We start from the raw sequence: 27,899 nt of genomic DNA, 5'->3' as shown, positions 1-27,899 counted from the left end.
TCCCTAGGGACATGGCCAGGCCCCCAGGAAGGGGGAGGCAGAGAAATGCCCAGGTGCGTGGTGCAGGGTGACCGAGGGGGGTGGCACGGCACGGACACCCGTGGATGCCAACGGCTTGGTGTCGGGATGGGAGCACACCACCACCACACGGGGGACATGTCTGGTCCTGAGCATGGATGGGAAAGGCTGCGCATCCCCACAGCAGCCACCGGTTGGTTCCAGTGCACGGTACAGGAGTGATGCTCAGAGGCCACCTTCAGGGGCTGTTGTCCTTCTGCAGGTCGGTGAGGAGCAGGTAGAGTTTTTCTGTCACAGCCACCTGAGATTGAAGCAGAGCAGCACTCGGTGAGGGGGGGGTTGAGGGGAGAAGGCGGGACTTCCAAGGTAACACGCCTGACCTGCAGGTGGGGGCCGGCCCCTCTGCTCCTGGTGGACGGCTATCAGGCAGCTGGGCTCCGAAGGGACGCAGGCAACTCCCTGCCATCAAGAAAAGTAGTGCTGCCCTAGAAGTGCCCAATTAGGGGGTCTGGACTACGACCCCCACCCCACACTGCCGTGAGAACCTAGGAGGCCAAAGCAAATCACAATCGCCCGATTCAGAACTCTGCTTAGGGAAGCCCGGTAGCCGGAGGGGCCACGCTTCTCTTCTAAAGACAGGAAATGAAGGGGCAGCGCTGCACGTTGCGGCCCAGTTAAGCAGGGTTGGGGCTTGAGAGAAGTGCAGGTGGGCCGGAGGACCACAATGTGATCTGCTTGGGGTTGTGCGCATCAGATGGAAACAGACCCCCAGAAGCTGACCTGGGCGGAGGGCAATGGGGTAGGACTTTATCTGGAAAGGTGGGAGGGCCAGAGACTGGTCCTTGGGAAGAGTGGGGGGCGCCCCAGGACAAGCCATGCCAAAGTCGGGATCCAAGGAAGAACCAAGGATAAGCAAGGCCGGCCTCATGGAAGGACCCCCAAAGGTCCAGGATGGGGAGAAGAATCCAGATAAAAGGGCAGGACCATCTCGGGGGAAGCAGATTGAACTGCTTCCCAGAGGGCTGATGGGAGGCTGGGAGGGATTGGAAGAGGAGACCCCAAAAAACAGGAGACGAGGACAGCCTGCTGACAGCTGATCTCATGAATGGCAAGCCAGCTTGGGTGGCCAGAAACCTGGGAAGAAGAGACCCACCTTAATGGAATCATTGCAAAGGAGGTTGGAAATCCCTCTTGCAGGTTCGAAGATTCTGAATTTACTCCAGGAAAGACCCTTTCCTGAAATCGGGGGGGGGGGCAGTCTTCCTTCCTCAATCCTGCCCAGCCAGGTGGGGCTTGACAGCCTAGTCTTGTGTTTGGGGAAGCCCCCCCTCGCCAGACAGGTGCAGTTTCCAGGTCTGCTTCTGGCAAGAACCTCAGCCTGCAGGCCAGCAGGTTGCATGTCCAGCCTAGGGCTGTGGGGAGGGGGTTCTCCCAGTCTTGTCAATCCCATACTGGCTTATGGGGACAGTTGCTGTGGGAGCTACAGTGTGGAGTGGACCAAAGGGGTACAAGCCAGGTGTGACAGCTGCGCATATGATAAAAACAGTTGGTGTTCCCGAATTAACCATCTCAAGAATCCATTCCTGAGTGCTGTGGAGGAACCTCCACAAGTGTGACACCCACCCCAGCTACTTTATGGTAAGGACCACCGGGACTTTTGTCCAAAACACCTTGCCAATTCTTCCTCTAGATCAATGGTCATAAATCAAGGACTACCCATATAAGAGATCAGACCCCCAATTCCATCTCTCCTTGGTCTATTTTATGCTCACTAGTCCAATATTAGAGGCATTTCTTTCTATACCCTTTTAATATACCCTGTCTGAACAAAATGGGATTTAAAAGGGCCAGAAACTGGTCCACAGTTTCTCACCAACACCTGTACCTGGTAGGCCTCTGGATCCTGCAGCCTCTTATGGGCGGGACTAAGCTTATCCAATGATGTCTGCGCATGAGCCTTGATCTCCATGAGGCTGGGAAGGGACTGGCAAATCTTGGGGTGAGAAAAGCAGAAAGAGAAGAGGAACATCAAACAAAGGTTGTCCTAAAGCAGCCTATCTTAACCTTGTGTCCTCCAGATGTGTTCTACTACTACTGTAATTCCCTCTACTTAGAGCTGCCCTTGAAGACCGCATGGAAGCTACTACTGGTCCAGAATGCAGCAGCTGGAGAAGCGATGGGTTCTTCACAATCCGTCTGCGTGTCACGGCATCTGTGAGAGCTGTACGGGTTTCCTGTTGGCTTCTAGGTGCAATTCAAGGAGTAGATTGTCACTTCTAAAGCCCTACATGGCCCAGTACTGGCATGCTTGAGGGACCATCTCCCTATCCAACAGGAACTAGTACAGGAGGGGCGCCAAGTCCCATTATCAGCAGGGACCATGAGGACATGCCTTTTCTGTGACTGCCCTTCTTCTTTGGAACAGGGCCCCACCTGAGGTCACCTCAGCACCAACCCCGTTGCATTCAAGAAAACCTGGCTGTTCCAAGGGTTGGCTGGTATGGCAGTCCCCTTCCTGCAGAAGACTAGGGTTGTAATCAGGACTGCTTAAAGGACAGAAAGTTGTACTGTTGGTACCGATCTAGAGTTGACGGAAGCTGGGGGGTGAGTCATCATAGAGGAAGACGCCCCAGGTGTTTATTACCTGTAGTGTGTTCCGACCCCCCGTGCTTAAACCCAGGCCCTGGACAGCAGACTCATGGGGGCCCTGGCCTCCGGCTGCTGCTTCTTAATGCCAGGTCAGTTAACAACAAGGCCCCCCTCATATGTGCCTTGATCACAGAGGAGGGGGCAGACCTGGCGTGTATGACCGAAGCCTGGCTGAGCCCAGAAGGGGGAGTGGCTTTGTCGGAGATGTGCCCCGTCGGGTTTCAGGTGTGGCACCAGCCGAGGTGGTGGGGCAGGGGAGGGGTGGCAGTTATCATCAGAGTCCCTAGTGGCCTTCAGGGGTGCTGCTCCACAAGTAGCTGGTTGTGAGACCGTTCTTCAAGTTGGGTGCCCGAGAGCAGTTGGGAATGTTGCTGCTGTACCAGCCTCCCTGCTGCGTGGCAACCTCCCTGCCTGAGCAGGCGGGCCTTGGGGCGAGCCTCGGAGGCAGCTTGGGAGTTCATGGCCACCATGGCGGCCACGGGCCTGACTCAGATTATTCGGGACCCGACTCGAGACAGTGGCCGCACCCCGGACTTAGTTTTCTTGTCAGAGCAGTGGCAAGATGATCTGAGGGGGAAATTACATCTTTCCCCTTTGTCATGGTCGGATCATGCCCTGGTGGCCTTGAGATTCTCTTCTGCCGCCCCCCTCCGCAGGGAGGCAGGAGCCATTCGACTGGTCCGCCCCCAGTGACTGATGGACCTGGCTGGGTTCCAGAAGGAGCTGGGGGTTATACCCGGTGATCTGCTGCATGGTCCAGCGGAGACCCTGGCTGCAGCCTGGAATAGGGAAGCAGCTAGCGCCTTGGAAAGGATTGCACTTGTGCGGCCTCTCTTATCCCACTGAGCCCGACACTCCCCGTGGTTTACGGAGGAGTTGAGGGTTCTGAAGAGGATTAAGAGACGCCTGGAGCGCCGCTGGAGAAAGACGAGGGCCGAACCTGACCGGACACAAGCTAGAGCCTCGATTAAGGCCTACCTTGTGGCGGTAAGAGCGGTGAAACGTCAATATTTCTCCGCTCTTATTGCATCCGCAGAATGCCGCCCAGCAGCCCTGTTTAGGATCACCCGATCCCTGTTGGGGAAAGGGGACCCGGAAAATCATCTACAGGGCCGTGCTGAGGAGTTTTCGGAGCATCTGCAGGATAAAATCACTCGGATTCGTTCCATGTTGGACTCCAAGCGTGAGACATGGTCTGCAGAGATGCCTGGGGAATGTACTTACCCAGTTATCTGGGAACAGTTTGATCCTGTTGGACCTGAGGAAGTGGACAGGATCCTCCAGACTGTAAATACCACCACCTGTCAATTAGACTGATGTCCCGCCTGGCTGGTGAAGGCAGCTCGGGAGGGGACGTGTGGTTGGGCCCAGTCGATGGTAAATACATCCCTGCAGGAGGGGGTGTTTCTGGAGGCCTTTAAGGAGGCGTTGGTACGCCTCAAGAAACCATCGCTGGACCCTACCGTGCCGGACAATTTTCGTCCAGTCTCCCACCTCCCCTTTATGGGGAAGGTGGTTGCGAAGGTGGTGGCACTGCAGCTCCAGAGGATCCTGGAGGAAGCGGATTATCTAGACCCCTTTCAGTCAGGTTTCAGGCCCGGTTATGGGACGGAAACGGCATTGGTCGCACTTATGGACGATCTCTGGCGGGGGCGGGATGGAGGCAGTGCATCCATCCTGGCTCTCCTTGACCTCTCAGCAGCTTTCGTTACCATCGACCATAGTATCCTTTTGGGGCGGCTCAGGGAGTTGGGGGTGGGCGGCATAGTTCTGCGCTGGTTCACCTCCTTCCTCCAGGGCTGATCCCAATTGGTGGTGATAGGAGAGGAGAGATCCAACCCTCGACCCTCCTTTGTGGGGTGCCACAGGGTTCTGTTCTCTCACTGCTCCTCTTCAACATCTACATGAAACCGCTGGGTGAGATCATCCGTCACCACGGGATGAGGTATCATCAATATGCTGATGATACTCAATTATACATCTCCATCCTGGGTGATTTAAGTGATGCCGTGACCACCCTCTCCAGGTGCCTGGGGGCTGTGGGGGCCTGGATGGGGAACAACAGGCTTCGACTGAACCCTGGTAAGACGGAGTGGCTGTGGATTATTGGCACCTTGCGTGCTAGGAACTTGTCATCTTTAGTTCTGGATGGGGTGGCACTGCCCCAGATCGATCCGGTGTGTAACTTGGGGGTCCTCTTGGACTCACAACTCCTGCTCAAGGAGCAGGTGGCAGCCGTGGCCAGGAGGGCCTTTGCGCAACTTCGGGTTGTGCGCCAGTTACGCCCCTTCCTGGACCGAGAAGCCCTCCGAACAATCACTCATGCCCTGGTCATCTCCCATATAGACTACTGTAATGCGCTCTACATGGGGCTACCCTTGAAGAGCATCCAGAAGCTACAGCTGGTCCAAAATGCAGCTGCGTGGGCCATTTTTGGTGCCCCTAGGTCAGCACATAGAACACCTTTGCTTCGTGAGCTGCGCTGGGTCTCAGTCTGCTTCCGGGTCCAATTCAAGGTGTTGGCTATCACCTTTAAAGCCCTACATGGCATGGGGCCAGGCTATCGGAGGGACCGTCTCATCCCTGTTTCATCAGCCCGTTCCACCTGGTCACGCAGAGAGGGCATGCTACGGACCCTGTCCGCAAGACAGCTCCATCTGGCGGGGTCCAGGAAGCGGGCCTTCTGTGCAGCAGCTCCCGCCCTTTGGAACACCCTTCCCCCGGAGGTGAGGTTGGCCTCCTCTCTTTTGGACTTCAGGAAACGGCTGAAGACCAGGCTTTGTCACCATGCCCGGAGTGGGGAGAGGAAGAGCCACTCCTGGGGTTGGTGGGCTCCCTAGTCCTGCCGAGGCCGGTCTTGTTCCCCTTTGGGTGGAATTAGATCTGCCATTACTTGGATTTTATTATATGTTATGTTTATTTATTGATATTGATATTTATGGATGAATGATATTATTTCTTACTTTATTGACTTTTAAACTGCTTTATTGTGAACCGCCCAGAGTCCCCCGTGTGGGGGAGATAGGCGGTGATAAAAATATGATAAATAAATAAACGTTCCAGCTGCAGTATCAGATTAAAGAATGTTTTAGCTCGCTGTCTGAATTTGAAGCAAAAGATCTCTTGGCTTCCAAAGGAAGATCTTGTATTTCTCCCCCATTTGGGACCATTTTCCATCACACCTGGAGAAGCCCTGAGATTTTCTGCTGTAGGACAGTGTGATTCCCAATGTACAGCAGATGGCAAAAGGGAGTTGACCACCTCACCTCTCCATCTTTGAAGTAGACGCGGTGAAGGATTTCTACTGCAGCAGGAATCAATTTCCCAGCCTTCTCAGTTCCTCCTAGAGGCCAAAACTCAACCTCTTGGCCAGCCTCAGGAGCTGACTCTTCCTCCAGTGCCATGAGATCCATACATGGGAATCCTGCAGAGCCAGAAGATGTAAGCTCATAAGCAGTGCCTTGCTGGATCAGATCCCGGGCCCATCTCGTCCAGCAGCCTGGTCTCCCAGTGGCCAACCAGCTGCCCAAGGAAGCCCACAAGTCTCCCAGCAGATAGCCTTCAAAGGCAGTCCCGCTGTCATTGAGGCTAAGGAACACTGATGCCCAGGACTTCCATGAATAAAGCACAGCCCATTTAGGATCTGTGTAGGTCTCTCAGAGATTCCAGCTTGCATGGAATCATGTGGCCATACTTGGAGAACAACTGAGCTTGGGTTGCTCCTGTGATTTCCTACCCCAAATTGATGGGACTGTCCTTACCATGGGCAAAAAACGCTGCATGGGGAACAGGTGCAACTACAGTGGTGACTGAGCCTACACCTTCTCTATCTTACCAAAAAGCATCATGTGAAAGCCTCGACTGACCATGACCATGATGGGGTTGAAGGTCAACATCTATGGGCTCTTTTTCCTTATCTTACAGTTTGTTTGCTTACCATTTCTAATTCTCTTTCTGCCTTCTGGAAGCATGACAGGTCCATATCTATGCAAGTATGGATGGAAGGATTCAGGTTCTAGATGGTGCCCAAGTCACTGGGGGTGCTCAGTACACCATATGGCTTCTCCACTCCACTACCTGGTGGGGCACAGATAGTCACAGTACCTCCACACTGACCTCCACTTAAATCAAGTATTGAACGTCTCTGCCTAGAAAAGTTATCTTCCTTTGTAGATCCCAGAGGTTGGGTAGGCCAAGAGGTTCGGAAAGCATCAGGCAGTTTGGTACGGTCCAAGGCAATCACCAAGCTCACCTGCAGCATCCCAAAGTCTGTAGACCACTTTCCTTCCGGGCAAGGTTGTCTTCTCTGGGTCTTCAGTCACCTTCAGCCTTGGAGAGCCGTTGACTTCGACCAGCTAAGAATGGAGCAAAATGCAACAAGTTAAAGGTGGCAAGGCCGAACCTCATCAGAATCAGAAGCCCTAGAGATTTACCCTTCTCCCCTGCCCCAAAGCAGAGTTCATGGCCTGCAAAGGCTGCCTCAGAGCATGGATCTGGCTTTTGCCGACATGAAAGGAACGTCTGAATAGCGTCTCCTCCTTTACAGCAAGCCAAAATGTTGTTCTTCCCAGGTGGGGGGAACAGTCACCTTGTAGACACAGCCTAAGGTCGTCTGAAGAGGACACGTCACCAGGTGGGTCCCAACGCCAATCATATTGATTTCATTGCCCTGCGAGGAGCACAGCAAGACCAAAGGGTAACTCCTGAACCTAGGTCTACAGATTTATCATAAAATCTCACACTGTCACTCAAATCAGGGACTTCTGAACCTTAAAAGACAGTTTCCTTTCCAGGCTTCAACCCTCCACTCAGTGAGTAGCCTCAGTCTTCCTCTCCACCCATTGGCAGTATGGAGATAATAATATAAATATGGGGTGATAATCTGGATTGTTCTGATAGTTCCTCAGATGCACTATTTGTATCACACGGCACCACGGTCACCACAGTAGTATTTCTTCTGCTGCTAAAATACACAGTACTCCACTCTGTACTGGGCCCCATCTTCCCCACCAGACCCTTCTTTGGAAAAAATCACTTCCTCCTGTGCTTACGCATTGGCATGTGGCTTTTAATAATTACATTGTTAGATTTTTTTCATGTATTTATTTCGTCCAAGTTATGATGAAAATTGAGTAACTCTGGGCAGCTCACAAGTTAAAATAACAAAAAACAAAACTCATATAAATAAAAACTATTAAAAATTAAAACAACTAAAAGAAATATTATATAATCATTGAAAACAGCAACAACATCCTGCATAACTTCCACCATGCATGAGGTCCAGATACAAGCTTAATCATTTTGCACAACATGGCTAGTATACATCAGCTGTATTTCCAGACAGGTTAAACAAAAAAAAAAAAAAAAACCCAGCAGCTGCACTTTTACAACACTCTAAACTGGGTCAATTTTAAACTTAGTCTTCTGGGGGGATTCAGAGCCTTGTGCAAACCCAGCCAACTTGGTGAGAAGATGATTCGGCGTACGATGCAAATTTAGGAAACGCACTTGGTGTACATAAGGCAATGTACAATTTGAACATTTGAAGAGCCGTATCAGCATATGTATTAATCTCTCTTCAGCTGGAGGGGCTATGTCAGTTAAAAAAAACAGGACAGGGGAATAGAACAGGAGGAATTCTGACTGCTGCAGACCTTTACAACAACAGTGCAATGCTAATGATCCTCCTTCTCTCTTTGTTCCTCGCTGAAAAGGATTAGAAAGCTTTAGCCAGTGTCCTAAAATATTACCCCACCCCATGCCGAGATGCCCAAGCATATCCTCACCTCTCGAGACAATTCTTCCAAGCTCTGTTCGCTGACATCATTGCTTACGGTGATGGGTATCGCTTCAAACCAAGGGATGTGGAAGCTGGAAGGGAAGACACGGGGTTAAGGGGCTAACGGCTAAGCAGTGGTGTAACCCAGCTATAACCAGACTGCCCAGCGAGCACACGGGGCAACACCTTTTGCACCGGCTAAGCTTCTGGGCAGTCTTCAAGGGCAGCCTCTTGTCAAGCGAACTGCAACAATCCAGACGGAAGGGGATAAAAGCTCAAGTGGCCGTTTCGGGCAAGGCTGCGAAGTGCAAATCACATGCCAGCCAAACCAAGCAAAGGCCGTCCCGGCCACAGGCGATCTGCTCTTCCAGCAGGAGCGGGGCAATCCAGAAGGAACCCCAGAGGGTAGGCAATCAGCACCACCCACCAAGAGTCAAGGTCCGCATGACCCCAAGTCAGGGGTCTTCTGGATGACCTGCTGCTCTGCCTCGGAGGGATTCAGTCAGAGCCTGTTCCTCTCTGCCCAGAGTCACTGGTCTGAGATGGGCGGCTATATAAATTGAATGAATGAATGAATGAATGAATGAATGAATGAATGAATGAATGAATGAATCCAGGCCCTCCAGGTGGCAGGACAGGGTTTCTACCCACATTTCTCCACCAGCCTGGGGGGTGGACCTGCAACAGGCTATTATCTGCTTCTTGAAGATCCCCACCCTGAACAAAGGCTGACCTCAGGTGGACAGAAATCAGGGTGAGAGAGAGGGGTGCTTTGGGGAAACAAAACTGGGAACCAAAAGAAATCTGGCTAGTTGGCTTTTCAGGAGCAACTGAGTGTCCCTTCTTCCCGTAAGTTCTCCTCCCTCCACGCCCAAAATCAACAAGACAAGGTCTGGACATCTCAGTCTCCAGGGGATGGCACAATGTCACCAGCCACACCATCTGCAAGCTTGGCAGGCAGGGGAGGGAGGGAGGGAAACTGCAGCCCTCAGGCCAGAAAACGGTTGACCTGTCTTGGATTAAAGGGAAGGTTTAGTTTGAGCTGGGGAAGTAAAGATCAGCCTGGGGGAGATCTCTCCCTGCCACTACGACCCCCAGGCCTACATGTGCACAGCCCAACCCAGGAGGCAGCCCAACCCCACCAGACTCACTGCTTGCTGCAGGTCCGAAACACATGCCGGATCTCCACAGACTGCTTGGCCAGGTCCCCACTGTCCAGGCGGACCCCGATGGCTCGGTACCCCAGCTTGTTCAGCGCGAGGGCGACGGCACAGAAGTTGGGGATGCCGCTCCTGGGAATATCAAAGCATCAGTCAGGCTACCAGAAGGGGGTAATGCCTTGGGACTTAGCGATGGGGCCAGTCTTTATTTCTCCTTTACTCCCTTAAGGTCTTTTGGAAGTCCTTTGGCTAACAGAGATCCCTGTTTAAGCCCCTGATCCCTCCTTTTATGTCTTAGTGTCCCTGAGAAATAAAAGGGGGATCAGCATGTTTCAATGGCATGGGTACGGTGGCTACTCAGGGGGGAATAATGGCATGCTGAGTTGGAGCCCCCCTCCTGAACCAGCTATAGTAATATCTTTGCCATTCAATTTTGGTTAAAAACTTGATTGGCTGATAAGAATAATTAGCAGAAACGTCCAGGGAAGGAACTTCCCAAAGAGGTAAAGGAATAAAGGTGCATATGGAAGATTCAGAGGGCCTTGAAATGGTAGCCCTCTCTAGCAATGAAACAGTGGATTATTTTTGATCAGTCAGCCAGATGTTTAGACTGGGGTTGGCATTTTTGTCCACCTATCGTGTCCTTCCCAAGAACCTGAGATAGCCAGATGTTGTTTAATAATATTAAAGGCATCGTCACAGGATGGAAGCTGTTCCAAGTACAGCTGCCTTTTGCAACTGACTGGTGGTGATTTCATCAGTGCCGATGGTCTTCAAGGGGTGCTCCAGATGTTTTTGAAGGGCACCCAAGGATCCTATTACTATTGGGACTACCTTTCCTTTCTTTGGTTATAGTTGTTATACTTCTATTTGCAAGTCTTTGTATTTTGTGATTTTCTCCAGCTCTTTCTCTTCTCTTCTGCTGTCTCCAGGTGTTGCAATATTATTATTATTATTATTATTATTATTATTATTATTATTATCATTTCCGAAAGACTCTGGGTGGCTTTCAACATCAAAAAATACAGTTAAAACAGTTAAAAACACGACAAGAAAATACAACAGCCCGGACTAAGAGTAGGCATACAATCTGAAAATATGGCAGGCTCCAAAGAGCGTGACTGAAAACAAAATATAGCTCTGGCTGAAATCAGGATGTTGAACAAATAATTCATCCATCAATGGAACAGCTGAAGCAGGAATTAGAATTAGTATGGGATAAAATTAATTAGGGTATGACTGGACAGATTTCAGAGGCCGCTCAGACAGCTAGCAAGCCTTACGACACTGCTGTAAAAAATGGGAGAGAGACCGGAACAATTCAAAAAGGTACCGTGAACATGAAATTGGACTTGGCTGAGGTTCAAGGGAGAAAGGGAAGGAACAATTTAAGGATTTCAGGTCTTCGGGAGAACACAGAAAAGAATGACTAAGCAATTATGAACCCCTGCCAGAAGCACCATTTACTGGGAACCGAGGAGCGTGCCCACAGAATAGGCAATCCTCGGCTGACAGGAATACAAAGATCACACGACATTATTTTAAGATTCGTCAACACTCCGGTGAGAGATCGTGAATGAGGCTCATGAGCTGGAGGAAATAACACGGGGAAAGGTAGGACGTATCTTTTCCAGGATGTAAGTCCAACCAGTTTACAAAGAAGGAGAGATTTCAAACCTCTTACTGAAGACGTTATGAAACAAGGAATAAGACAAAATGGGGGGGGGCGCTCCATTTAAGCTAATCGTCTTCAAATCTCAAGGAAAGCAGATTATTTCCACAGTACTCTCTCCAAAACGAACTCTTGAGTTAAAGAGAAATCCCCATGAAAACTGATCAGAAAATGACCTTGGAGAACACCGAGGAGAAGATACATGGAGTTGGAAAACATAGTAAGGAATTAGGCATTATTATTTTAAAAAGGGAAGGGAAAGGAAAGAAATATTAATACTTAAAACAAGCATTTGAAACCCTGAAGACTACTAGGATAGATATAGATGTAAAACAACGATTAAACGTGTAGATATTTAAGAGGCGTAGCCCTGGCTGAGGATGGGGGAAATAAGAGTTCAGTACTGCACACACACCCCATTTTAGACTCTGAGCACTTTTCACATTCAGTCTAAGAGGGCCTGGGGGGGCGATATGGGGCTGGGAATTAGGGGGATGGGATGGAGAAAGGAGGGTGCAGAAAAAAGGGGGGATTAAGTTAAACGATTTCTCTAAACTCTACTCCAGCCCATTGAGCTGTCTGCTTGCTCAAAAGATGGATTTGTGTTTCATAGAGGTTGTGCTAATATTTTACTTAGGGAAGCAAAATGTACCTTGGAGGAATAGGAAGTTGAAATGACTGAACAATGTAAAATAGTAACTTTAAATATTAGACGATAGGGAGATTCAGTAAAAAGAGCTAGAATCAGCAAATATATAAGGTTCTTTAATCCCTCCATAGGTACATTGCAGGAAACATACAAGTCAGGATTGCTTAAGGATAAATATTTTGAGAAACCATTTTTTGCTGAAGGTACTAATCAATCCAGGGGAGTGGCTATTTCAATTACAGCGGTGCTTAAAAGTTGGCGAACCCTTTTGAATTTTCCATATTCCTGCATCAGTATGACCTAAACCGTGATCTGTTCCTCCACACAAGTCCTAAAACTAGATACAGAGAACCCAACTAAAAAAATGGATCAAAAACATTCTTACAAAGAGAAGTTTGATAATACAACGGTAACACTGGCCTCCATTTATGCCCTAAATCAAAATCAAATTGATTTTATACCCCCCAAAAAAAAATGTTTGGAGAAATTTGGATGTGAAAATCTAGTTGTGGGAGGGGATTTAAATATTGATGCATGAATACCAACATCTGTTTATAAGAATAAAAGACAGTATTCACAAATGCTTCTGCCTTATAATAACTTTTCTTAAAAGGTGCTCCCACTCTTTTTGATTTTTGGCTACAGTAGACTAACACAGCTCCCCTCCTGTGCTGTTTTAAAAAAAACAAGGTGAGAGGTTTTTTTTAAAAGGATTTAAATGATTATAGAGTATTTACATGGGAGGTCCTGATGGATTTACAACAGGGGTCTGTGAGCAATTCCAGATTCAAATAAGCATATATGGAAGACCTTCCAGTAAGTAGTTGCCCTAAGGAATCCTATCAATTCAATTTCTATGAGAAATTTATTCCTCTCAAGATCTTCAAGTTAAACCTGATGCCCAGTGACTTCATGGGTGTCCTCCCACTGCCTTCTTCTAGATGTTGCTCTGGCCTTCAGGATTCCTTAATGGTCTCCCATCCAAGGCCTGACAGCCCTGTCACGGCTTAGCATCTGAGCCCAGACAAAGATATCAGGCCAGCCCCACCCAAAATCGCAGCCGCACAGATTCCAACTAAAAGTGGGGTTTTCAGCCTTCTCTTTTCTTACCTCATGACGCAGTAGGTGTCCACCAGCCCTTGGAAGTTGTGTGGGTAGGCAATGGCGTAGGACATGAAGGCCGCCCGCTCTCCGCCACTCACCCTCTCCAGCGGGACATGGAGTAATTGGCACACTTGGGTTAACCACTTCTCCACTAAGGTTGGAAAGTCCACGGGCTCCTCCCCAGTCAGGGGCAGCAGGCTCTACTGGGGGAAAGAAAGAGACTGCCCAACCTCTTCTCAACCAGCTCTACTACTTCAGCCGCCATCTTGGGATCTGGGATTTCTTGGCCATTGCTCAGAAGGGACCTTCCGCAGACGCTTCTTGGAAGACGGATTGGACCGTCGGCTTATAGGACTTTCTGGCTGCTTGCTCTGACCTTTCATAAAAGTCCTGGTCTATGTGTCTATCTCTAAGACAGGACCTTCACAGGAATGGCTCCCAGACTGTAGAACTCCTTGCCCAAGGATATTGTCTATCTCTGTCTCCAATGGTCTTTAGATCCACGGAGGAACCTCAGTTTCTCCCAGCACAGACAACAACTGAATTTCTACCTTCTCACCCACCTTTCATTATCAAGGGAGGCAACAGTCATTCGTGAACTAATTAGTCTTCTTGTTCTACTTTGCATCTAGCTGGAAATCAGGCTGGGCTGAAGAGCCCAACAATGCATGTAAGAGTGGGTCTGTGGCATGTTGCAGGCACCCAGCTGATGCATTAACAAGTTGTGAGAACGAGCCATCAAACTAACTGGTCATGGAGCCCATTCACTGGACTACAGAACATTATGGAAATACAGCAATAGCGTTTTGTTAACCCACCTTTTAGCTTCTTGTGAGAATCACCTTCCGAAGGCAGGACAAAACGGTTCTTAAAGGACAATAAAGGGAACCACTTTCAAGCAGTTTAACCACAGAGGTCTTTCTGGGAACTTCTTTCTGGGAACTTCTCTTGCCACCCTGAATACTCACCCGTGGGTTTACATCATCCACGGAGGTAAAAGAGGACACGTAGGAATGAGCCAACGTTCCCTGTGCAGGAATCCCGTAGAGTTTCCCAGCGAGGACGTTGCTGGTAAAATCAAAACCTGGAAAAGGGTAATTGCAGGAAGACACAAGGAGATGAGCTTCATCGGTTTAGCCCAGTGTTTCTCAACCTTGGCCACTTTAAGATGGGTGAACTTCAACTCCCAGAATTCCCCAGCCAGCATGGACAGCCAGCCAGCACAGACAGTTTAGACAGAGCATCCATGGATCTGTCTTAGCTACTATTCTGCAGAACCCCTTGGATTAGAGATGGCTAGTGGAAATCTGACATGAATAAGGTGGGGGCCCTTGAATGCCCCCCCACTGGTATTTTGAAGGGGGCAATATTGTCAAAATGATCACAAGAAAACAACACAAGCAGACTGGCAAGATTCTGTTATTACAGACAATTATTACACCCAATCTCAATAACAGTACAGGTAATCCTCACTTAACGACCACTTGTTTAGCAACAGTTTGACTTTTGTTGTTGTTTATTCGTTTAGTCGCTTCCAACTCTTCGTGACTTCATGGACCAGCCCACGCCAGAGCTTCCTGTCGGTCGTCAACACCCCCAGCTCCCCCAGAGATGAGTCCGTCACCTCTAGAATATCATCCATCCACCTTGCCCTTGGTCGGCCCCTCTTCCTCTTGTCCTCCACTCTCCCTAGCATCAGCATCTTCTCCAGGGTGTCCTGTCTTCTCATTATGTGGCCAAAGTATTTCAGTTTTGCCTTTGTTATCATTCCCTCAAGGGAGCAGTCTGGCTTTATTTCCTGGAGGATGGACTGGTTTGATCTTCTTGCAGTCCAAGGCACTCTCAGGATTTTCCTCCAACACCACAGTTCCAAAGCATCGATCTTCCTTCTCTCAGCCTTCCTTATGGTCCAGCTCTCGCAGCCATATGTTACTACGGGGAACACCATTGCTTTAACTATGTGGACCTTTGTTGTCAGTGTAATGTCTCTGCAGTCAGCATCTGCAGTAATCTTCGCACCTAGAAATACAAAGTCTGTTACTGCCTCTACATTTTCTCCCTCTATTTGCCAGTTATCAATCAAGCTGGTGGCCATAATCTTGGTTTTTTTCAGGTTTAGCTGCAAGCCAGCTTTTGCACTTTCTTCTTTCACCTTCATCATAAGGCTCCTCAGTTCCTCTTCGCTTTCAGCCATCAAAGTGGTATCATCTGCATATCTGAGATTCTTAATGTTTCTTCCAGCAATTTTAACTCCAGCCTTGGATTCCTCAAGCCCAGCATGTCGCATGATGTGTTCTGCGTACAAGTTGAATAGGTAGGGTGAGAGTATACAGCCCTGCCGTACTCCTTTCCCAATCTTCAACCAGTCCGTTGTTCCGTGGTCTGTTCTTACTGTTGCTACTTGGTCGTTATACAGATTCTTCAGGAGGCAGACAAGATGACTTGGTATCCCCATACCGCTAAGAACTTGCCACAATTTGTTATGGTCCACACAGTCAAAGGCTTTAGAATAGTCAATAAAACAGAAATAGATGTTTTTCTGAAACTCCCTGGCTTTTTCCATTATCCAGCAGATATTGGCAATTTGGTCCCTAGTTCCTCTGCCTTTTCTAAACCCAGCTTGTACATCTGGCAATTCTTGCTCCATGAATTGCTGAAGTCTACCTTGCAGGATCTTGAGCATTACCTTACTGGCGTGTGAAATGAGTGCCACTGTTCGATAGTTTGAACATTCTTTAGTGTTTCCCTTTTTTGGTATGGGGATATAAGTTGATTTTTTCCAATCTGATGGCCATTCCTGTGTTTTCCAAATTTGCTGGCATATAGCATGCAGTACCTTGACCGCATCATCTCGCAAGATTTTGAACAGTTCAGCTGGGATGCCATCGTCTCCTGCTGCCTTGTTATTAGCAATCTTCTTAAGGCCCACTCAACCTCACTCTTCAGGATGTCTGGCTCTAGCTCACTGACCACACCGTCAAAGCTATCCCCGATATTGTGATCCTTCCTATACAGGTCTTCTGTATATTCTTGCCACCTTTTCTTGATCTCTTCTTCTTCTGTTAGGTCCTTGCCATCTTTGTTTTTGATCATACCCATTTTGGCCTGGAATTTACCTCCAATGTTTCTAATTTTCTGGAAGAGGTCTCTTGTCCTTCCTATTCCATTGTCTTCTTCCACTTCCGCGCATTGCTTGTTTAAAAACAATTCCTTATCTCTTCTGGCTAACCTCTGGAATTTTGCATTTAATTGGGCATATCTCCCCCTAGCACTGTTGCCTTTTGCTCTCCTTCTTTCTTGGGCTACTTCTAGTGTCTCAGCAGACAGCCACTTTGCCTTCTTGGTTTTCTCTTTCTTTGGGATGTATTTTGTTGCCGCACAGTTTGACTTACAATGGCACTAAAACCTGACTTACAACCGGTCCTTGCACTTACAACGGTTGCAGCGTCCCTGTGATCACGATTCAGGCGCTTGGCAACTGGTTCGCATTTATGACTATTGCAGCATCCTGGGGTCACGGGATCACCATTTTGACCTCCCCAGCCGGCTTCCAGCAAGCAAAATCAATGGAGAACCAAGCGTTTTGCTTAATGAGCACCACAGAAAATTGCTGTACAATTGGGTTGGATCTGCTTAATGATTGCATCGCTTAGTGACTAAAATTCTGGTCCCGACTGTGGTCGTTAAGCAAGGACTACCTGTAGTTTTAGCCTTCCTGTGGAGTTGATGTCTTGGTCTGGTTTCCTAGTGGGGCTGACATCAGGCTTCACACAGTAGCCTGCAAGAGGAGAGTCACAAACTGGACCTACCCCCCACGTAGGAATACTTGGACGCGGAGAGGCCTCCGTCCAGTCCCTGAGCCCGACGCAATCCCATCTCCATCAGCTTCTTGTCTGGACCTGCTGCAAGTCGGAACCGGGCAGCGTTTGTAGCCACCAGACTGCAGAAGAAAAGTCCAAGCTGAGCATTAACTATTTACCATATGACCCTGCAACCCACCCGTTACAGAGCATTAATGCAATTAAGGGCACTGCTAGGACTAGCTTCAGTTTTCTTTTTCTTTTAATGGCGCATCCTAAAGCATTGCCAACATTTGGCTAGCCCCAGCATAAAATAATTCACCGCCTACCCTTTTAAACAGCATTTACAGAGCCTGGTGATCCTAACGGGTTGCCTAGCTAGCATTTCTCCCAAAAAATATCCCATGCAAATCCACACATACGGCCGCTTTACATCCTGAATCTAGTCTCACCAAAACAGAAGAAGAAAGCCATGGCAAAACTAGCATGAACTGGCACACCGACAACACTCTGAAACAGGGTGCCCTGCTTAGTTCATTTTCCCACCCTTCTCATCTGGGGTCATTTAGGGGCCACAAAGAACAGGCCTATGCAGACCTACTAGACTGTAATGGAATTAAAGCAGGCATCTTCTTAACAAAACATATATATGGTTTGTGCCATCCTCAATAGCTTACAGGTAGTCCACTTACCAACCACTCGTTTAGCAACCATTCAAAGTTATGACGGTGCTAAAAAAATCACTTTACGGCCCATTTATGACCATTTACAACTTTTGCAGTGTCCCTCAGTCACATGATCACCATTACAGTCAGTAAACATTGTCCTGTGCCTTTCCCTCCTTGCAGAGCAGAGAGACTGGAGAGGAAGAGATTGCAAGAGAGTAAGCTGTCTGCTCTGCTTACTCTCTGGAAGCCGCGGGCGTGCTACGTGAACAACTCACAGTACTCTCTTGAAATCCCTCTCTCTCCAATCTCTCCACTCTGTTTATATACAGCAGCTCGCCCTGCCAGTACTGGTGGGGGTGCAGTTTTCTCCATGGAAGTTCCTTGATTGGGGTATTGTTTTTTTTTATTGTGTCTGGGATTAATCCCTAATTATCCGGGTGTTGGCTGCTGGACAGGATGTGTTCTGGCCTTTTGGTTTCCTTCTTAGTTTTTTTAATTGTCTCTTTTGAACCGTGTGTAAATGTGGTTTATCTCTGTGTCTACTGATGGCTGATTTGTCTGAATACCAAGCCTCCAGGAATTCCCTAGGAATTCCCAAGGAGAAAACCACACCCCACCAACACTGCTAGCTAAGGTATATAAAAAGGCAGCAACCACCACCCTCTCTCGCACTGATGATGTTACCTAGTCGGGTAATGAAACGTCTGCAAGCCAACAGCCAAGCTCAGAGAGCACCCAGGACTCCATAACCAGGGTGAAATCAAAGGAACTGCCATGAGCACTGAGAATACATTATTTTCACAAGTGGAAAACTAAAAGCTATGTCACAAATTGAATTAACTGCTGACATTTTTCCTTTAGTATCAGAGTAAATTAACTCTTAGTAGCAAATAATTAGCTGCAGGCAGGCAGGCAGGCAGGCAGGCAAGAGCCTCCATTTAATTCTATAAAGGCTGATGCTAGATCAGTAAGATTAAGTTTCAGATCAACCCTCCTAAAAGAGAGGAATAATGTATAGCCCTGATGCCTTTTAATGTTGCCTTGATACATTTAATAAGCTGATTGTATGTACATTTATGTTTGCACAAATAAATGAATATATTCCAAGTACAGCAATGGCCAACCACCCCGCTCTATAGTCTGCCAAGAAAACATCGTGAAAGTGGCATCCCCCCAAAGGGTCAGATGTGACTCAGTGCTTGCACAGGGGACCTTTCACCTTTTTTTTTTTTTTTTGCATAAAACAAATTAGCTTCTCTAATTTTTCCTTTAATTTACTGATTCTTCAAAACATAGGTAAACTCTTCCTGACGTGGACTGTCCTAACAGCCAGGAACCACGCTGAGACAGGGAATAGGTCTCTAGTGTTTTATTACTGCTACATAACAGAAAATCCTAACAAACTGAAGAAGTATGGGAAAAACCCAGACATATAAACCCCAAAGGTTAAGGCGGTCCCGATCTGTGTCTCTTCGAATGGCCACCTAATTCCTCAGTGCTACGCATGCGCTTTACAGCCTGGATGGGAGCCCCCTGCTCGCCATCCTTACTCATGACATGGACACTTTTTTTGAAGGGGGGATTTGTTATCTTTCCCCAGTTAGCCTTCAAGTATCAATCTCAAACCCACCTGAGGGGAATTTTAAATTTCCCAGGAAAAGACATACGCAGTGTCATAACACTGAAAGATTTCCAGAATGGTGAGAACAGCTGCGGTATTTCAAATTCAAAACCAGTCATTTTGAACTTGAAAGGTTTCAGATCTGTTCTACACATGACTTTAGATCAATACAAGGACCTTGTTGTGAATGTGAACCCACCAAACCTCCGTCACTCCTCACACAGACTCACCTAGCATAGTTCACCAGGCACAGCAGGGTGGTCTCCATAAGTTGGACCACCAACAAGGGGCCTCTCACCTGAAGTAATGGCACCTGGGAAAAGAATCAGGGAAGAGAAGTGAGGCACGAGGTCAGCTTCCTCGCAACTGCTCAAGATCTGTTATTTTTGCCGGGACATTAGACACATGCACCAATCTCAACAAGGCTGTGCCGTTTAACCAGAAGGCTCCTTGGAATGGAGTTTAGAAGACACAGTCCTATTAGTTAAAGAAACTGTGGTTAGTTAAATCAGCAATAGCTCCTTCCTTCCTTCCCAGGAAAAATGAGGTCCGAAGATGCCACCATGCTCGTTGCCCAGAACAGAGGTTGATGTTCTGAGCTCATCTGCATTGCCCCTTCCCAGATGAACATTGCCAGAAGCTGCACTTTCAGGCACCCACCCTGGAAAAGACAACGGACCCCTCCGGAGCAGACGAGATGGAAACTTCAGAGGCGTCGACTGTGTGCAAGTATTCAAAGAAGGCTTCCTCAGTGGTAACAGGAAGGACAGACTTGAGGTACTCGATATCTGAAACAAAGGAAGGTAAAGTGAGAAATTAAAGACACTGGGGAAAGTTTTTAAGACTGGGAAGGACATAGAAAAGTCCAAGGGGGAAAAATAAAAAACACTGTTTTCAACCAAAAAGAATTCACTAGCAGTTCAGCTGTTGTGTAAGCCAGCACTTCTTTCAATATTGTGTGCCAGGCATTGCTCCTAACAGCATATTCCCTATGGAGTGTTGACTAAAGTCCAGGCAATAAAGGATATTTATTAGGTCCTACTGGGAATGGCTACTGGTGGTCTCCCGTTTCTGGGCGTGAAGGGAGCCCCACTCCTCTGTGACAGCACCGTTATGCTGGGACGGCATCCCTGCAATCAGTCTCACCGTCTCCCAACTATTCTTCAGGAGGCTACGGAAAACAATTATTCCGGAGAACATTTTCTTGATTTGATTTATTGTGCCTCTTAGGAACATCATCACCATGACTACTATTACTTCCTGTTATTGTTACTGTCATTTAAGTTATTTTACATTGATACTTTGTCATTATTGCCAAGAATCGGTTGATTACAGCAGGGTAAAAACTCTAATCAATCTTTATAGGAGTTACTATACAGAACTGGCAAATGAAGAGGTTACTAATGACCACAAATGCGGCTTGTTCCATCCTGCACATGGATCTCGCGTTGTAGAACTGCCTTCCATATCCAAGGGGACCTCCCAGGTAGAGTTTCTCTATGGTTCCCATCATCCAGACAGATTGATTAGAGTTTTTACCCTGCTGTAATCAACCGATTCTCGGCAATCAGGACCACTGAGTACGGGAAGCACAGCCCACATCTCCTCTCCCAGGGGCTGAAGGCTGCTCTTCACTGATTCGGCAAGTGGGGAGAGAGAAAGACGGATGGGACCATCTCCTGCTCTTAGTCAAGGCTGAGGTTTTCCTCTCCCAAACCATTTGTACAGTCACCCTGCAATGTGGTTCATTTTGTACCTGAGCGGCACACACAACAGCAACCCCACATTGCAGGACCTGGCACCTCCAATTTTAGCAATGCAGCCAGAGGGGAACCTGGAGGGCTGCAAGAAGAAGGCAATTGGGAGACATCTAGGGACTTCAAGTTCTGTCCTCCTGTCCTTCACTTATTCCCTCTTCCTTTCTGAAAAACCAGAATCAAATTGCTTTGTCACTCTGAACGGTAAATGAGCTGAGCTTTTCAGCTTTCAGCTTTTAAGCACAAGCTTTTTCCGTGATCCTAGATCCCATCCCTGACATTGTTAAAAGGATTAGATCAGGGTTTCTCAGCCAGGGTTCCACAAGAGGTCACTAGGGGGTCCCTGGGAGATCATGATTTATTAAAAAAATTATTTCAAATTCAGGCAACTCCACGTTAAAGAGGTAAGTTTCATTCTTTATTTTTAGTTTAAGAGCACTGTTAGTGCATCTATACAGGCCTACCCATGAAACAAATACAGTGATTTTGCAACTTCCAGCCTATATTTGAGCCTGAATGTGCAGGGGTTCCTCGAGGCCCGAAAAATATTTCAAGGGTTCCTCCTGGGTCAAAAAGTTGGGAAAGGATGGATTAGATAATAACAAGGGGGATCTTTTCTGCCCCAAATCCAGGGATTGTCCCTGATAGATGGAAAGTCAGACATGGGCAACCTCTTTCTTTCTTGTCTGAACTTAGAAAAATGGGACTTTCTGGGAAGACGCTTTATACTTTTTGTCTAAGAAAACGGATTTATAGAAAGCTTAAGCTCCTGTGTCTTTGATGCTCTGGTTTCTTCACGATCCATCTTCTCGTTCTGCCTGAAGTCACCTTTCATTCTCCTGCCTACACACCCTTGATGGGCTCAGCTTCCTCCTGAAGACTGGTTTGTTCCAGACCGTTTTTGTCCTGCCTGAAAGCTTTCCTCCTTAAAAAAAGATCTTACGGGAACACCCACGCTAATTAGATAGATTCCTAAAAAAAAAAAAAAAAGGAAAGCCGGCCACCCAAACCACATAAACATAACCGTATGCAGAAACACTCAAAACACGCTGAGGTGCACGCTAATCCAAAACAGCCTCAACAGCCTTTCATTCTCAAGGTCTGCTTTTCCACCCCACTCTCTCCGTGACGTGTGGGTGTCTGTGTGCGCGCGTGCAACAGAGAGACTGGGAAGGATAGCCAAGGCAACATCAGCAGCCAAGGATTTGTGTCCCCACAAGACTCCCTGTTGCAACACCTCCAGGCAAGCTAACACCCAGCTGTTGGGGAGAGAGCAGGTACGGCTGTCACAGTGAGGGATTTACCTGTGTCTCTCCATCGTTCACCTCGTATGGAAGAGAGTCACTCCAAACCTGGACCTGCGATGGCACGAAGACACATCGCCCAAAAGGGAAAATGAACTTACTTCTTATTTTGCCATCATGAAGGAATAGAATGCTTTTTAAAACTGCTACGCAGAATCATGGAATCCTAGGGTTGGGAGGGACCTTGGAGTCTGGCCCAACCCCCTGCCCAGGGCAGGGATCCTCAGACCATCTCAGGCCATGCTCGTTGCCTTTTGCTTTCCTTCTTTCTTGGGCTACTTCTAGTGTCTCAGCAGACAGCCATTTTGCCTTCTTGGTTTTCTCTTTCTTTGGGGTGTGTTTTGCCGCCTCCTCCTGAACAATGCTGCGAACTTCTGTCCAGAGTTCTTCCGGGACCCTATCTACTAAGTCCAGTCCCTGAAATCTATTCTTCACCTCCACTGCATATTCCTTAGGAATATTAGTGAGCTCATATCTAGCTGATCTGTGGGTCTTCCCTAAGCTCTTTAGTCTGATCCTAAATTGTGCAAGAAGAAGTTCGTGATCTGAACTACTCAGCTCCGGGTCTTGTTTTTACCGACTGTATAGATGACCGCCACCTTTGGCTGCAAAGGATGTAGTCAATCTGATTTCGGTGTTGTCCATCTGATGAAGTCCATGTATAAAGCCATCTCTTAGGTTGTTGGAAGAGAGTATTCGTTATGCAGAGTGAGTTGTCTTGGCAAAATCCTATCAGCCTATGTCCTGCTTCGTTTTGTTCTCCCAGGCCATGCTTACGTGTAATTCCAGGTGTCATTTGACTGCCCACCTTAGCATTCCGGTCTCCTGTGATGAAAGTAACATCTGGCCTGATCCATTTAGTTTTCCTGGCAAGAATACTGGGGTGGGTTGCCATTACCTTCCCCAGGGATCGCATTTAGTCTGACCTCTCTGTCATGACCTTCCCATCTTGGGTGGCCCTTCACGGTTTAGCTCATGGCATCATTGAGGTGCTCAAGCTCCAGCACCATGACAAGGTAACAATCCTTTGCTGAAGACAACAATTATTAATAAATATATAAAAACAGTCATTATTAAAAAATATTTAAAAACCACAAGGCACAAGAGAGAATAAATGTTAACCCCAGTTATGGAGCTCCCTCAAGATCTCACCAGTCCCCTAGGACCCCCAGGCCTGATGACACAGCCAGGTCTTGAGGGACTTCTGGAGCATTAACATGATGGTTACATAATGGTTTCTGATACTTCCTTCAAGGCCACTTCCCTGGCTCTTGACAGAGAAAAAGAAATAGCCAGAAAAGATCAACCAAGATGGTGAAGAAAAAACAGTTGATGATGGCACGTAAGTTGTTGTCAACTCTTAGTGACCACATAGATTTTTCTCCATGATGATCGATCCCTAACCAGGTCCTTCAGGCCTTCCTACGGTGCCCCCATCACCACTGCAACCAAGTCCATCCACCTTGCTTGTTGCTGGTCACCCCCTTCTTCTCTTTCCTTCCACCTTTCCCAGCATTACAGCCTTCTCTATGGAACTGGGTCTTCGCGTAATGTGTCTGAAGTAGGATAATTTGAGCCCGCTCATTTGTGCCTCCAGTGAGAACTCTGGGCTGATTTGTTTGCTGATCCATTGGCTTGTTTCGTGGCTGTTCAAGTCTTCTCCAACACCGAAGTTGAAGGCATCAATACTACTCCTATCCTTCTTCAAAGTCCAACTTTCACTTTCGTAGAGTGTCACAGGGAATACCACGGCTTGTGCGATTCTGATTTTTGTGGGTGCAAACACACCATGGCATCTGAATATCTTTTCCAAGATCTTCATGGCTGCTCTACCAAAGTGCAAGCCTGCAGTGTATTTCTTGACTGCTGGTTCCTTTACTCAGTTATTTGAGTCTGGCTGCTGTCAGAGCTCAATAAATCTGTTATCAAATGCTTTAGGTTCTGGAGCTCATCCCAGCTAAAAGTTCCTTCATAAAGGAAATATTCTCACCACTGGTTGTTTGCATTCCAGTTTTTCCCCTTCTCTTCACACTGCATCAGCACAGCTTAGAAACTGCTATGAAGGTAATCAAAATAATCATACTACACACACACTTGATTCCTTAGATTTATAAGTCATGGATCACTCATGAACACACTTATTGTACTGGCCTAAGACAGTAATAAACTGACTAATTTATATTTGTAATCCAAACCAGGAAGGTGGCATTGGTTGTATAATCCCAAACAACGATAACGCCTTAGTTAGTTCTTTCAGAGAAATGCAGCCTAGGGGAGCCAAAGACCGCTCTGGCCATGCTTTCTTAGCCTAACTCTTGGCTTGGACGCCCGAGAGTTAATAAAAATGCCAGACACTCTGCACAGCACAACTGGCAGGAGTCTTGCAACGTCCAGTTCAATTGCTGAGGCTGAATCCCGAGTACCGGATGTGAAATTACAAAGCATGAATAAAGGTTTGATGAAATAGAGATGGCTGAAAAGAGTAAGCATGAGCAGGCTTTTAAAAACAACTACAGAGGTGGATGAACAGGAAAACAGTCTAGAATATGCAGAAAATGTTCCTCCTTCGTTGGCTCTAAGTCCAAAAGGACAGTTTGAGACACAAAGCCAGATGAAGCATCTTGAGAGAGAGAAAATCTGGACAAGAAATTTGATGGCTTTGGGGGGGAAAAGCAGGATGCAGGAACCTACCATTTGACAGTGGATGACTGTGAACCAGCCCATGGAAGTTTTTTTTGAGTGGGGGGGGCTTTTAGGAATTTGATGCCAATGTCCTTCCCTGATGAAAACTCTTTTATGTTTTTAATTCCCTTCCAGTGTGGTCCTTTATTCAGCAGCATTATAATGGCTGTAGAACTTGCACAGAGGAACAAGCACAAAGCAACTTGCCCTTCTACTCAATTGCTTCTTGAAGGCCTCTTGCAATTCCGAGGGACACAAACAGGTTGTCCTCAATTCCCAGGGTCACAAACAGGTTGTCCTCGGCCCAGGAAATTCCTGAGGTTGGGGGTGCGGGCAGTGGGGGGCAGAGCTCACACCATTCTGCTCATTTCTAATAAAAACCACCGTTGGGTAGATCATCCTGTGCTGCGGAGAATGGCTGGAGCTCTGGAGATCGGCCCAAGGAACATTCCCTTACATGTTCTCGCAAACTCCTACGTTTTTATCTGGAGTACAAAGATGTGCCCCTGGGGTGGGCTGGCTCCACCAAGCTGGGTCCCAAGCATCAGGAACCAGAGCCTCCCCACCCGCACAAGTGGGAGAAGCAGGTCTCACGTCTCCAAGAAGAAGACCAAGTTCCAAAGGCAGCCCTGCCCTCTGTGTGTGTGTGTGTGTGTGTGTGTGTGCCCACTGTGAATTTGTGGTAAGAGATGAAGATGAAGGCTCCACAAACCAATTTCCACGCCCCTTCCCTTGTCAAAAGGTATCTGTGAATTTTATGAAAGGTACCTTGAAAATTGAAATAAAACATCATGACGCTAAAAAAAAGCCCATACAACACAATTAAATATTTTTAAAAGATTTTTTGCCAGGCATCTCCTCCTGCATCTGGATCCTGCCAACCTTCAGGAGGCAGGCATTCTCCTGGCTGATACCCCAGGGACCGACAGAGAAGCAAAGATGGATTTTTGAGAAGATGATGATGCCATAAAGTCATTTGAGAGGCAACTCAGAAACTGGATTCACACAGCACTCTAAACCACAGGCTCAGCACATGGATCTAGCCCAGCCTTTCTCAACTTTTTCACCCTGGAGGAACCCTTGAAATATTCTTCAGGCCTCGGGGAAGCCCTGCACATTCACACTCAAATACAAACCAGAAGTTACAAAATTATTATATTAATTTCATGGGCAGGCCTGTATAGATGCATTCAGAGTGTTCTTAAACTGAAAATAAAGAATGAAACTTAACTCTTTAATGTGAAGTTGCCCACATTTGAAATTAAAAAAAAAACTCTTTTTAAATAAATCGTGCTGTCCCAGGGAACCCCTAGTCATCTCTCGTGGAACCCTAGGGTGCCACAGAACCCTGGTTGAGACCTAGCCATTCTTTGCAAACCATGGTTTATGGTATCCTGCAATCCCAGCCAGATGTGCGGTTTCTTCAGTAAGCCATAGCTAAACAAACACAAACGACTGCAAGAAAGCAACAAGGCTCAGAGAGCACCAAGGACTCCATAAACAAACACATTTTATCACGATGCAAACACAGCAATGTCCCACATATTTCATTCCAAGATATTTGAGGTGTGCGGAAATGGCACTGTAGGGAATACTTTCTTTAAAAATGTCTTCACAGCAGACTTTCCCCCCTTTGATCTAAAGAGAGAGTGTAACATGGTAATAAAGTTGAAACTTTCAGCTCTGCTTAAAACAGCAAACCAACAACTTTTGTCTGTAACAGTTTAACTCATGTGTTTTTCAACCTTGGCAACTTTAAGATGGGTGGGCTTCAACTCCCAGAATTCTGGGAGTTGAAGCCCACCCATCTTAATGTCACCAAAAGTTGAAAAACACTGGTTTAAGTGCCTCTTTCTATGATTCTTTTTTTCATCTTTACCCAATGCCACATGCAGTGTCTGCCTTTCCCCTCCACATGCACAGGCCTTTGAAGTTGCCCCCAAACCCAGGATATTCAGGACCTCCAGGAAAGGGCCGGATAGGAGGAGAAGACGGCCATCAGCCGGCGGGGTGAATTTTCGCGGCCACTTTGCACCGGCTACGGCGTTTGCCCCAACTGTCCCTACAGAACGTTGCAAGGTGGTGTGACGACCACGCGCACGTGCGCTAGGAACTGGGGCTCCCCCGACACAGCTTCAGCGGCCCTCTTCCTCCAGAGCCGGTCCTGGATACGACCGAGAGCGAAGCTAGAAGACGGGCACCGAAGAGCGGAAGAGAAGGCAGCATTCTTTCAGCGGGCAGAAAATGCCAAGTATCCCTGGTTCTGATTCTCCCTTGCAGCCGGTCGCTCCCTTCAAGGGGAGAACGGCAGAATCCCACCCCGCGGGTCCCCGGCCAGGCGGCTGGGCTGGACGTGAACGCGGGCATTCCGCGGGTCGAGCGGGCCAGTCCCTCGGATGGGAGACCACGGGGAAAGGCCACAGGTGCAGGCCGGGCAGGGAAGCCCCGGGAGGCGGCAAGGGCACCTCTGCCACCCTGCGGCCAGGAGAGCGCACGTGCGTCGCGTGGGGGCGGCTGAGCCGAGGGACCGGGCGCACGCCGCGCGGCAGCCTTCCGGTCGGGGCCGCGGCTTCCCTCCAGCGCGAGGGCCCGGCGCGCCCGTCCCCTCCGCCACGCGGGACCCTGCCCGGCTCGACGGCGGCGCCGCCGCGGCTCAGCAGGCCCAGCGCCCCGGGGGCGCGCGGGCGTCCCCAGCCGGGCGCCCCCCGGGGCGCGGGGGGCCGCCCGCCGAGCCCGCAGCCACCTGGGGGGCCCCGAGGGCGCCCCCCGCCCGCCCGAGGCCCGCCCCGCCCCGCCGCGGCCGCCTCACCTGCCCGGGAGAAGCGGAAGGAGCGCAGGAAGGCCAGGCAGTCGCCCAGGCCGGCGCCGAGGGCGAAGGCGCCCTGGAAGGGGCAGCGGCGGAAGAAGAGCTCGAAGGCGGCGGGCTCGCGGTGCCGCCCGGCGCGCCAGTAGCCGTACGCCATGGTGAACTGGTAGAGGTCGGTCAGCAGCGCCAGCGAGCCGCCGCGTCGCCCCGCCGCGCCGCCCGGCTCCATG

General features: G+C 48.4%; 1 protein-coding gene across 2 annotated transcripts; it reads right to left on the bottom strand.

The window, feature by feature from the left end:
* Window positions 1–144: 144 nt before the first annotated feature.
* NAPRT (nicotinate phosphoribosyltransferase) lies at window positions 145–27,899 on the bottom strand. 2 transcript variants are annotated; one of them, XM_063299733.1, is made up of 13 exons: window positions 27,673–27,899; window positions 19,781–19,908; window positions 19,351–19,433; window positions 16,841–16,971; window positions 14,000–14,115; window positions 13,038–13,231; window positions 9,598–9,738; window positions 8,454–8,538; window positions 7,256–7,336; window positions 6,920–7,022; window positions 5,934–6,091; window positions 1,904–2,011; window positions 145–319 (listed from the first exon to the last, which is right to left on the bottom strand). In XM_063299733.1, exons 1-13 carry the CDS (start codon window positions 27,896–27,898, stop codon window positions 257–259), a joined length of 1,617 nt encoding a protein of 538 aa, XP_063155803.1. In that variant the 5' UTR covers window position 27,899; the 3' UTR covers window positions 145–256. The 2 variants fall into 2 exon arrangements, with proteins under 2 accessions (XP_063155803.1, XP_063155802.1); XM_063299732.1 differs by lacking the exon at window positions 145–319 and having other exon boundaries at window positions 1,407–2,011.

This window comes from Candoia aspera, chromosome 3 (assembly GCF_035149785.1).
Source record: "Candoia aspera isolate rCanAsp1 chromosome 3, rCanAsp1.hap2, whole genome shotgun sequence".
NCBI classification, from domain to species: domain Eukaryota; kingdom Metazoa; phylum Chordata; class Lepidosauria; order Squamata; family Boidae; genus Candoia; species Candoia aspera.
Note: the sequence above shows the minus strand (reverse complement) of the source record. Positions and strands in the feature narration are given on the sequence as shown.

Excerpts from the sequence above, each read along its gene's own strand:
- NAPRT (XM_063299732.1), bottom strand. The coding sequence starts at position 27,898 with ATGGAGCCGGGCGGCGCGGCGGGGCGACGCGGCGGCTCGCTGGCGCTG. Across the intron at positions 19,434-19,780 it reads GGTCCGTTGTCTTTTCCAGG|GTGCCATTACTTCAGGTGAG; the intron begins GTGGGTGCCTGA and ends TTCTTTTCCCAG. Across the intron at positions 6,092-6,919 it reads CAGACTTTGGGATGCTGCAG|GATTCCCATGTATGGATCTC; the intron begins GTGAGCTTGGTG and ends CTGGCTCTGCAG.